The sequence below is a fragment of the Anomaloglossus baeobatrachus genome, chromosome 11 (assembly GCF_048569485.1).
Source record: "Anomaloglossus baeobatrachus isolate aAnoBae1 chromosome 11, aAnoBae1.hap1, whole genome shotgun sequence".
Classification (NCBI taxonomy): domain Eukaryota; kingdom Metazoa; phylum Chordata; class Amphibia; order Anura; family Aromobatidae; genus Anomaloglossus; species Anomaloglossus baeobatrachus.
The window spans coordinates 102,228,177-102,240,573 of NC_134363.1; the positions used below are offsets into that span (position 1 = coordinate 102,228,177).

General features: G+C 47.0%; 1 protein-coding gene across 13 annotated transcripts in view; it reads right to left on the minus strand.

Annotated features, from left to right (window-relative positions):
• Positions 1-12,397, minus strand: part of LOC142256901 (myosin-10-like) — a 304,675-nt gene that overhangs the window by 24,132 nt on the left and 268,146 nt on the right. For all 13 annotated transcript variants that reach the window (XM_075328868.1, XM_075328880.1, XM_075328877.1 and 10 more), the window contains 7 exons: positions 3,976-4,120; positions 2,522-2,728; positions 2,031-2,135; positions 1,785-1,937; positions 1,391-1,639; positions 368-580; positions 41-253 (listed from right to left, as the gene is read on the minus strand). In XM_075328868.1, the coding sequence (XP_075184983.1) occupies positions 41-253; positions 368-580; positions 1,391-1,639; positions 1,785-1,937; positions 2,031-2,135; positions 2,522-2,728; positions 3,976-4,120 (1,285 nt within the window). The remainder of the gene's footprint in view (positions 1-40; positions 254-367; positions 581-1,390; positions 1,640-1,784; positions 1,938-2,030; positions 2,136-2,521; positions 2,729-3,975; positions 4,121-12,397) is intronic.

The following is a 12,397-nucleotide window of genomic DNA, read 5'->3' on the forward strand; positions in this document are numbered from 1 at the left end:
AACAGTGAGGGCAGAAGTCCAGACCTGACATATAATGCACCTGCTTAAACAAGAGTTTCTTCTTTTCATCATTTGAGTCATCGCGGTTCTGGAGGTCTCTGTCAAACTGTGCTTTCATGGCCTGCATATTGACTTCCAGGCGGAGTTTTCCATCTTCAATGGCCTGAAGCTCATCCTCTAGTTCTTCTAACTGGGTCTTCATTTCTGAGACTTGTTGTTCTAGTGCTCGTTTAGCTCTTTCCAATTCATGAACCTGTAAGTCCACATGTTAATGTTTAAGCCATCACCAGCAAAATGTTTGAAAATGAATAAATAATCTCTGGAAAAACAGAGTCTGTGTAATGATAAAGGTACAGAGAATACTCACATTCTTGCCAACATCATCCTTGGAGCTGATCAGGTCGTCCATTTCTGCCCGCAGCAACTTGTTCTGTCGGTCGAGTTCATCCTTCTGATCCAGCGCTTCTTCCAGGGCTCGACCCAGAGACAGAGCCTTAGTTTCCTTGTCCCGTGCCTCTGCTTCTGACCTGTCTCTCTCCTCAGCATACCGTCCTGATATATTCTTCTCTTCGGCCAACATCTAAAAAACGCACAGTAACAATTGTAGAAGTATTTGTAAGCATTCATCATCATCATCATCATCATCATCATCAATAATAATAATAATAATTCTCATTGACCATAACATCAGCTGGCTGATATGAGTATTGAGAGTGTAGGGAACTACCCTGCACACTGCTAAGAAACCCAATGTGTATTACCGCTGACTATTCTAATTCTATGGAACATTTCTACAATTTATGTGTGTATACATATCTATTAACTAACATTGAGCAATCCAACATCACAGCTATGTGTGATCTAAACATTTAAAGGGAATCTATCACCTAAACTCTTCACTAATGAAAACCAGATACTGATAAATATTGTAGTCTAATATGTCTTGACTTTCTTATTGTATATTATTATTTTTTGTCTAAGATTATTGGATTTGCCCGTGCCTGAGCTGCTGTTAACAAAATTCAGAAACATCCTGTACAGCAATCACATGGACCATTGTACCTAAAGGGTGGGGGAGGAGGTGTCCATCCCCTCTTATGAATGCTGGAGCCTATGTTCCTTTAGTGTCCTGTCTATTATAATAATCAGATGATTGTTAAGTGATCTCAACAGAGCAGGAAGTGTCAGTCTGAGATGAGGCTCAATTTGCTTTATTTGAAGATTTTTTTTTTTATAAGAAAATAAAAAGGAAGAGTTTAAATAAAAACACCAAAAATGTAAAAAAGACTTGTTAAACAGAGGGCCAATTTCTGGCGATACACTCAGTTAAAACCTGCTTCTCTTATAACCAATTGTTATTACTTAGCAGCAAACCGGTCGTTGCATTTACCTGGTCAAACTTCTTCTGTTTCTTTTCCAGATTTGAAACAATTTGCCGCTGGTGATCCAAGTCAACCATAAGGTCATCCAGCTCTTGCTGCAAACGATTCTTGGTCTTTTCCAGCTTGTCATTGGTTTGATGCTTCTCATCAAAGCGCTGGTGCATAAGCTCTAGCTCCTTAGCTAATTTCTTTTTGGCTTCTTCTAAGCCATCCACTGCACCTCCATGTTCCTCCATCTTTTTCTTTGAGTCAAGTAGCTGAGAAGAATAACAGAAGTTCTATCACACTGTTCACGATGTCTCATCCTTTAAAATTCACTGTTAGAAATTACATTTACAGAGAGATCGAGCTATGGCGTCTAGTGGTCCCATAACCAGGTACTTGGTCAGGTTGGCCGGTTACCTGTTGCTGCAGAGCCTGAATCTGACGACTGAGCTGACTCTTGGCTGCCTCTTCTTCCTCCAGGTTTTCCAGAATGTTATTTTTCTCATCTTCCAACTGTTTAACTCTAGAACTGAAGTTTAGTTTCTGTCTTGTTTCTTCTTGTAATAATTCCTGGATTAGAGTTTACCAGAAAGATACAACAGTTCAGAAGAGAAGCGGAAGCGCTCAAAATACACATGTGCATCACAAGGTACTGTTACGCACCTGGGTATCCTGCAGTGTTGATTGTACTGTGGACAAATCTTTGGTTAATTTGATGGATTTGCTTTCTGTGGATCCCAAGGTGCCAGATACACCATCTAATTCAGCCTGTGGACACAATGAAACAATCATGAGTCAGACATCTAATCATAAAAGTCATATATAAAAATACATGTACAATAAAAAAAAAACTTTTGAAGTAAAGCATTTTATTCATACCTAGAGACAATAATGGATTTAGGATAATCTGAACCAGAACAGATCTATATATACATACTATTTCTATATATACAAACTGACATGATATCAATTGAATACAATCTGACACCATCCAGTGAAAATAATCAATGTGCTACTTTACCATTGGATGCTATGGTGAGGCGGAAGGCATCCGTCCAACACACACCTTTATTAATACCTAACGTCTCGGCATGTTGTGAAAGGACAAATCATGAACCGGAGGACATCAGTCAGATCTTACTAGTCAGCCTTACCTGTAGTTTTTGTAGTTTTTCCACCAGTTCAGCCTTTGTCCTCTCGCTGTCAGACACTCGGACCTGAAGTTCAGACACCTGCCCTTCCAATTTCTTTCGTTTTTGTTCGGATTCTTGTTTTGTAGCATGGAGATTTTTTACTTCCTTCACTAGATCAGCGTTCTCACTTTCTAGTGTCTGTTTCACTTTCTCCAGATTGACTTTGAACTAAAAAGATAAACACGAGACATATAGTATAGGCAGTGACGTACTGTAGACGTATGTCAACAATTGTGGTGTGATCAGTCAATCATCTAACATGTAGTGGGTGGTCGGACACTCCCTGACATTAGATATTGGGAAAGAAAGGGCAGGACATGTGGGATTTCCGTTGGGGGGCTGCTGCCAGGAATATCAGGCAGTGGCTTAATCCCATCTTCCATTGAAATTGTATGCTTTATGGCCAACACTGGGACTGTCTGCCATGGTACAGATTATGTATTTCTATCAGTCTATCTTTTTTCAACTTCTTGAGCTAGATTAAAGATGGTAAGATCTATTGTTAAACCCCCTGGCATTCACATATGGATTTCACATATAACATATCTTGTGCTAATCACACCTTGGAAATTAAAGATGTCAAACCTCTGTATTCAATCACCTGCGGCTACTTATTCCCTCATAGATCTCTGAGGGATTCTCAATGACTCACTGTTGTGAAAGCTGATTATAGGAGCGGCTGATCTGGCTAGGTGACATGGATTTACATACATCAGGTGGTGACTACCTTCTCTCAGCTTTAATCCCCTTTTTCTTATCTCAGTAACATTATTAATTCCCAGTTGAAGATAATTATGGATAAAATGTATCCAAATCTAATAGCAGATTATCTGTTCTTTGCAAAGTCACAGAAAAAACTACAAGTCTTATCCATGTGCTCCCCTGGAAAGTCACTTAAGGCCCCTTTACACACTGAAACTTTCCAGTGATCCCACCAGCGATCCCAACCTGGCCGGGATCGCTACAAAGTCTCTGGTGAGCTGTCAAACAGGCAGACCTGGCCAACGACGCAACAGCGATCCGGACCTGCAGAACGACCTAGCTAGTCATTGGAGACGTTGTAAAGCAGCTTTTTGAAAGGGAAGTCGCTAACGAAGTCGCTGTAAAGTCCCCTTTACACACTGACACTTTGCTGCACAGCGGGAAACAAAGGACAAATGGTCCTGAACGATTTGTAGCGATCAGCAACTTCACAGCAGGGGCCAGGTCGCTGATGTGTTTCACACACTGCAATGTCGCTGGGGAGGTCGCTATAACGTCACAAAACCGGTGACGTTACAGCGATGTCGTTTGCGATGTTGCAGTGTGTAAACCCACCTTTACTTGCCTCATGATAAATGTCGCCTCCTCAGTATCTGTCCTACTAGTTCCGCTATCTGTGGGATAAGTACCTTAGTTCCCAGCTTTATACTCACCCTCCGTGATTGTTCTAGCTGTTCTGACACATCCTCCAAAGCCTGAGTGTGGCGCTGCCGCATTTCTATGACTTGAGCCTCGTGTACTTTTGATTCTTCTTCAATGTTCTTCTTCAGATCAGTCACCTCCTGTTCACGTTTTGCCCTGAAATAGAATTTAATAATCAGCTTTTACTTGATTATTTTCTGTGTCTGCTCCACAAGATAATGCAGATAGGCAGATTTTTTTTAAAACTACATTATTACACTACTTATTACACTGTTCTTAAGCCAAATTGGTTCATGGAGGAAAGCAGATTAACTTAACTTGGTGCTAAAAACGAATAGGATGGCTACATTTGCTGATTGACTCTAATTTTCAAGATCTAGAGGAGGCTGTAATTACTAATGACACCTTATACCTCATACAGGCTTATAGAAAAACTGCGTCTTTATTATTTCATTACTAGAAGGTGGCCCGATTCTAACGCATCGGGTATTCTAGAATTTATTGTGTAGTTAATGTATGATTTTTGTTATATATATAGATGTTGTTGTGTGTAGTTGTCAAGTGTTTGCGTAGGGGCTGTAAATGTTCTGGGTGTTGTCTGGGTGGGGGTGTGTGAGAGCGGTGTTGTTTGTGGAGCGCTGTGTGTCTGCAGTGTTGTCTGTGTGTGGTGCTGTGTGTGTTGCGCGGTTTGTGTGGGTGTGGGGTGCGTGTGTGTGTTTTGGAGGGAGGTATGTTTTGTGCAGTGTGTGAGTTGCGCGGTATGTGCGTATATTTGTGTATGCTGCGGTGTTTGTGTGTTGGGTGTTCTGTGTGTGCGGCGTTGTCTGTGTGTGTGGGTGTCTGTGTAGGGCGGTGTTTGTGGTTCCCAGTGTGTGTGTGGTGTGTTGTGCGGTGCACGTGTGGCAGTGTGTGTGTGTGTTTTGGGGGGAGGTGTGCACCCCCATCGTGCTCCATCCCCCATGCTGCGCACCCTCCCATCGTGCTCCATCCCCAATGCTGCGCACTCCCCATTGTGCTCCATCCCCCATGCTGCGCACCCATCGTGCTCCATCCCCAATGCTGCGCACTCCCCATCGTGCTCCATCCCCCATGCTGTGCACCCCCCATCGTGCTCCATCCCCCATGCTGTGCACCCCCCATCGTGCTCCATGCCCCATGCTGCGCACTCCCCATCATGCTCCATCCCCCATGCTGCGCACTCCCCATCGTGTTCCATCCCCCATGCTGAGCACTCCCCATCATGCTCCATCCCCCATGCTGCGCACTCCCCATCGTGCTCCATCCCCCATGCTGTGCACCCCCCATCGTGCTCCACAGTCACACATCAGACAGTATACACGCACACATCTGATCGCATACACTGACACCCCACTTCTGCCTGTGCCCTCTGGTGGGCGGTCCCAGCAGCTGTGCTGCACGCAGTGCTCCTCTGCCTTCTGCCGACACGCACACATCCGATCGCATACACGCACACATCCGATCGCATACACGCACACATCCGATCGCATACACGCACACACACATTGACAATATTGCACATACGCGCTCACACAATCACAACATCCGGAGATACCACATGCTTCCGGCCATGTGATCCTCCGGCAGGTCCTGGAAGGTCACTGCACTTACAGTATCGCCGCCGAGAAGCAAGCGATATCATTGGATGTTGTGAGTGTGTGGATGCGATCTAATGTGTGTGTGAGAGTGAGTGTGAGCTGATGTGTGTGTGTGTGTCTGTTCTTATGTGTGTGAGTGTGTGTGTGTTCCGCCGCTGCAGGACCTTGATGCGCTCACTGTCTACGCTGGTAACCATGCTACACAATATTACCCGATGTGCACCATGGTTACCAGCATACCCCGCCCCCCGCACGCATGGGAGCCCACACCAGCGTACGCCGGCAACCCCAGAAATGCGAGGGTATGTGTCGGCTGGGTTGCCGGCGTACGCTGGTGTGGGCTCCCGGGGGTACAGCACTCACCTGGGAGTCGGGGCTCCGTGTCGGTCGGGGAATGCGTGCGGGGGGCTTTGCCAGAGCGAGCATGCAATGCATGAGAGGGGGGCGGGACGTGGCCGAGTTGCCAATGCGTGCAGGGGGCCGAGGCGAGAGGCCAATCCGTGTGGGGGGCGGAGCCTGGGCGAGCGGCCAATCCGTGCGGGGGGGCGGAGCCGAGGCGAGCGGCCAATGAGAGGCTTGTCGCGGTAACGACAGAATTTTGGAGCAAGACAGACAGACAGAAAGACAGAATAAGGCAATTATATATATAGATTGCATTGTTAATATCTAGTCTATGACACCATCTATTTAGTCTATTGAGCCTTCAGTATTCTATCATCTTAGGGTGACCAATCAATAAACGGCAACTCAGCTCCGATGACTTAATCCTAATTACAATTGCATCACTTACTTTCATAAATGCGGTGTGTAAGGTACACAGGTTTAGGATTTCTTAGCTTAGATTCTTAGCATATTGACCCATTTCTGTATGTTTTTTACAGATATGCAGGGCAAGGAAAAGGCTGCATGTGTAGTATTCACATTAGTGGTAACCAATATTTTAGGAAACTCAAGACTAAATAACTATGAAATGTTGGTGGAAAATCTCCTCAAGATATATAAGGATCTTGGCTGTAACATGTCCTTAAAGGTTCATTTCTTACACATCTACACTTTTCTCCACTAAACTGTAGAGTAGTGAGTGATGAGCATAGTGAGAGATTTCACCAAGATATTGCGACTGTGGAGAAAAGATATCATGGAAAATGCAATCCATCAATGCTGCAGATTACTGATGGACAGTTGTAAGAGATGATCCGATACAGGAGTAGAAGAGAGAAGAAAGACAGAGTTGTCACTGAATGAGGACCACATTTTGCAGTGCAATTTCTGTAACTGTTCATAATTCACAATAGTGTTGTATGGGGAGGACACAGGAGAGGTTTTATTCTGATGACTCTTCTATGAAGGCCATAATTGTGCAGGTAACTGTAAACAGTAGAACAATGTAACAACGCCAGAGTCTGACAAATCTTCCTGAAGGTGTTTTGCAGGCAGTGGGGGTTCTGATTTGCCTAGCAATCCAAAAATCAGATTTCACAGAAATATTGCTTGATCTTCCAATCTGTGAAAATTTGACAAAGTGATGGTCAAGCTCGGGCGAATCTCTTCCATTCAAAGTCAAATTGTCTCTCCAGGGAGGAAGGAGACGAACTCTAGCGCCACCTATTGGAAGTAGCAATCCTAAAAGACAAAAGTGGCCTTTTAACTAGTCTTTTCCTATGACTTAGGATTTATACCAGATCAGATTGCCCCTCGTCAGTGCAAAGTATGGGAACTGATCTGGCTTATGAGAAGCTATAGTGGGGCATAAGGGGAAAACTTTTCTCCTTGCAGAGACCTGACAAACCAGTCTGGCTGCCAGTGAGGGGTGTTATAGCCGCAATGCCCTCTGGGAAATATAAGATCAGTGAGTGCAGCGCTAAGCTATATCCGTAACATAGCCCTTTCTTAGTGGGATAACCATTTAAAACTACATTTCTGCATTTTTTCTTTCCGCTTCCCCTTAATCTCTACATGGTTGCTAATTTGGAAAACTCATTTATTCTAATTTTGTTTTTCTAGACAGATTTAGAGTGACTGATTGGGTTTATTAAGATGTATAGAATGACTAACGACACGGAAAGGGGAACTTCCATCCAGAATATAATATATCACAAAGATGGATACCTTCAAATGTACTACTCATCTGTGCAATATATATGTATGTCTAAATAAATGATATAGTATGTATGTATGTATATATATATATATATATATATATATATATATATATATATATACACACATAACTGAAGAATACAGCCATATTCTGTATATGCTAAGATGTATGCAAGCATTGAATGTGTGAATGTAGACTGTATAACTGCTATATAGAATATACTTATAAAATGAATTGGCCAACTCATGGTAGGGCAACCTTTCTCTGATGGGTCCCAAATACAGACATGCCTCTCTTGGCAGGTAGAGTCCATTCAGCAATACTTTTAAAAAATCTTTAGACTCATGGGAGTAGGAAAAGAAGGGAATTTTGTTTACTTACCGTAAATTCCTTTTCTTCTAGCTCCAATTGGGAGACCCAGACAATTGGGTGTATAGCTATGCCTCCGGAGGCCACACAAAGTATTACACTAAAAGTGTAAAGCCCCTCCCCTTCTGCCTATACACCCCCCGTGCTCACGGGCTCCTCAGTTTTGGTGCAAAAGCAAGAAGGAGGAAAAAATTATAAATTGGTTTAAAGTAAATTCAATCCGAAGGAATATCGGAGAACTGAAACCATTCAAGATGAACAACATGTGTACACAAAAAACAGGGGCGGGTGCTGGGTCTCCCAATTGGAGCTAGAAGAAAAGGAATTTACGGTAAGTAAACAAAATTCCCTTCTTCTTTGTCGCTCCATTGGGAGACCCAGACAATTGGGACGTCCAAAAGCAGTCCCTGGGTGGGTAAATAATACCTCATAATAGAGCCGTAAACGGCTCCGTCCTACAGGTGGGCAACCGCCGCCTGAAGGACTCGCCTACCTAGGCTGGCATCTGCCGAAGCATAGGTATGCACCTGATAGTGTTTCGTGAAAGTGTGCAGGCTCGACCAGGTAGCTGCCTGACACACCTGCTGAACCGTAGCCTGGTGCCGCAAGGCCCAGGACGCTCCCACGGCCCTGGTAGAATGGGCCTTTAGCCCTGAGGGAACCGGAAGCCCCGAGGAACGATAAGCCTCGAGAATTGGTTCCTTGATCCACCGAGCCAGGGTTGATTTGGAAGCTTGTGTCCCTTTACGCTGGCCAGCGACAAGGACAAAGAGTGCATCCGAGCGGCGCAGGGGCGCCGTACGAGAAATGTAGAATCTGAGTGCTCTCACCAGATCTAACAAGTGCAAATCCTTTTCACATTGGTGAACTGGATGAGGACAAAAAGAGGGTAAGGAGATATCCTGATTGAGATGAAAAGGGGATACCACCTTAGGGAGAAATTCCGGAACCGGACGCAGGACCACCTTGTCCTGGTGAAACACCAGGAAAGGGGCTTTGCACGACAACGCTGCTAGCTCAGACACTCTCCGAAGTGAAGTGACTGCTACTAGGAAAACCACCTTCTGCGAAAGGCGTGAGAGAGAAATATCCCTCATTGGCTCGAACGGTGGTTTCTGAAGAACCATCAGCACCCTGTTCAGATCCCAGGGTTCCAACGGACGCTTGTAAGGAGGGACGATGTGACAAACCCCCTGCAGGAACGTGCGTACCTGTGGAAGCCTGGCTAGGCGCTTCTGAAAAAAGACAGAGAGCGCAGAGACTTGTCCCTTAAGGGAGCCGAGCGACAAACCCTTTTCCAATCCAGATTGAAGGAAGGACAGAAAAGTGGGCAAGGTAAACGGCCAGGGAGAAAAACCCTGAGCAGAGCACCACGACAGGAATATTTTCCACGTCCTGTGGTAGATCTTGGCGGACGTTGGTTTCCTAGCCTGTCTCATAGTGGCAATGACCTCTTGAGATAATCCTGAAGACGCTAGGATCCAGGACTCAATGGCCACACAGTCAGGTTGAGGGCCGCAGAATTCAGATGGAAAAACGGCCCTTGAGACAGCAAGTCTGGTCGGTCTGGTAGTGCCCACGGTTGGCCGACCGTGAGATGCCACAGATCCGGGTACCACGACCTCCTCGGCCAGTCTGGAGCGACGAGGATGGCGCGGCGGCAGTCGGCCCTGATCTTGCGTAACACTCTGGGCAACAGTGCCAGAGGAGGAAACACATAAGGGAGTTGAAACTGCGACCAATCCTGAACTAAGGCGTCTGCCGCCAGAGCTCTGTGATCTTGAGACCGTGCCATGAATGTCGGGACCTTGTTGTTGTGCCGGGACGCCATTAGGTCGACGTCCGGCATGCCCCAGCGGCAACAGATCTCCTGAAACACGTCCGGGTGAAGGGACCATTCCCCTGCGTCCATGCCCTGGCGACTGAGAAAGTCTGCTTCCCAGTTTTCTACGCCCGAGATGTGAACTGCGGATATGGTGGAGGCTGTGGCTTCCACCCACAGCATAATCCGCCGGACTTCCTGGAAGGCTTGCCGACTGCGTGTCCCGCCTTGGTGGTTGATGTATGCCACCGCTGTGGAGTTGTCCGACTGAATTCGGATCTGTTTGCCTTCCAGCCACGGCTGGAACGGCTTTAGGGCAAGATACACTGCCCTTATCTCCAGAACATTGATCTGAAGGGAGGACTCTGTCTGAGTCCAAGTACCCTGAGCCCTGTGGTGGAGAAAGACCGCTCCCCACCCTGACAGGCTCGCGTCCGTCGTGACCACCGCCCAGGATGGGGGCAGGAAGGATTTCCCCTTCGACAGAGAAGTGGGGAGAAGCCACCACTGAAGGGAAGCTTTGGCTGCCCGAGAAAGGGAGACGTTCCTGTCGAGGGACGTCGACTTCCTGTCCCATTTGCGGAGAATGTCCCATTGAAGTGGGCGCAGATGAAACTGCGCAAAAGGAACTGCCTCCATTGCTGCCACCATCTTCCCTAGGAAGTGCATGAGGCGCCTCAGGGGGTGTGACTGACCTTGAAGGAGAGATTGCACCCCTGTCTGTAGTGAACGCTGTTTGTTCAGCGGAAGCTTCACTATCGCTGAGAGAGTATGAAACTCCATGCCAAGATATGTCAGTGATTGGGCCGGTGTCAGATTTGACTTTGGAAAATTGATGATCCACCCGAAACTCTGGAGAGTTTCCAGAGCAATGTTCAGGCTGTGTTGGCATGCCCCTTGAGAGGGTGCCTTGACAAGTAGATCGTCTAAGTAAGGGATCACCGAGTGTCCCTGAGAGTGTAGGATTGCCACCACTGTTGCCATGACCTTGGTGAAGACCCGTGGGGCTGTCGCCAGGCCAAAAGGCAGTGCCACGAACTGAAGGTGTTCGTCCCCTATGGCGAAACGCAGGAAGCGCTGATGCTCTGGTGCAATCGGTACGTGGAGATAAGCATCTTTGATGTCTATTGATGCCAGAAAATCTCCTTGGGACATTGAGGCGATGACGGAGCGGAGCGATTCCATCCGGAACCGCCTGGTTTTCACATGCTTGTTGAGCAGTTTTAGGTCCAGAACGGGACGGAAGGATCCGTCCTTTTTTGGCACCACGAACAAGTTGGAGTAAAAACCGTGACCCCGTTGCTGAAGAGGAACAGGGATCACCACTCCTTCCGCCTTCAGAGTGCACACCGCCTGCAGAAGAGCCTCGGCTCTGTCGGGGGGCGGAGATGTTCTGAAGAATCGAGTCGGAGGACGAGAGCTGAACTCTATCCTGTAACCTTGAGATAGAATGTCTCTCACCCATCGGTCTTTTACATGTGGCAGCCAGGCGTCGCAAAAGCGGGAGAGCCTGCCACCGACCGAGGATGCGGTTTGAGGAGGCCGAAAGTCATGAGGAGGCGGCTTTGGGAGCGGTTCCTCCGGCGGTCTTTTTAGGACGTGACTTAGACCGCCATGCATCGGAGTTCCTCTGATCTTTCTGAGGCCTTTTGGACGAGGAAAATTGAGACCTGCCCGCGGTCCGAAAGGACCGAAACCTCGATTGTACCTTCCGTGGTTGAGGTCTGTTTGGTTTGGACTGGGGTAAGGATGAATCCTTTCCCTTGGATTGTTTAATGATTTCATCCAATCGCTCACCAAACAAGCGGTCGCCAGACAATGGCAAACCGGTTAAAAACTTTTTGGAAGCAGAGTCTGCCTTCCATTCACGTAGCCACATGGCCCTGCGGAGTACCACCGAATTGGCGGATGCCACCGCCGTACGGCTCGCCGAGTCCAGGATAGCATTAATGGCGTAGGACGCAAACGCCGACGCCTGAGTGGTTAAGGACACCACTTGCGGGGCAGATGTACGTGTTACTGCATTAATCTGCGCCTGACAAGCTGAGATAGCTTGGAGTGCCCATACGGCTGCGAATGCTGGAGCAAAAGACGCGCCGATAGCTTCATAGATGGATTTCAACCATAGTTCCATCTGTCTGTCAGTGGCATCTTTGAGTGAAGCCCCATCTTCCACTGCAACTATGGATCTAGCCGCCAGTCTGGAGATTGGAGGATCCACCTTAGGACACTGAGTCCAGCCCTTGACAACCTCGGGGGGGAAGGGATAACGTGTGTCCTTAAGGCGCTTGGAAAAACGCTTGTCTGGACAGTCTCGATTTTTCTGGATTGCCTCTCTGAAGTCAGAGTGATCCAGAAACATATTTAATGTACGCTTGGGAAACCTGAAACGGAATTTCTCCTGAGAAGCAGACTCCTCAATTGGAGGAGCTGAGGGAGAAATATCCAACACCTGATTGATGGTCGCTATAAGATCATTCACTACTGCGTCACCTTCAGGTGTATCTAGGTTGAGAGCGGCTTCA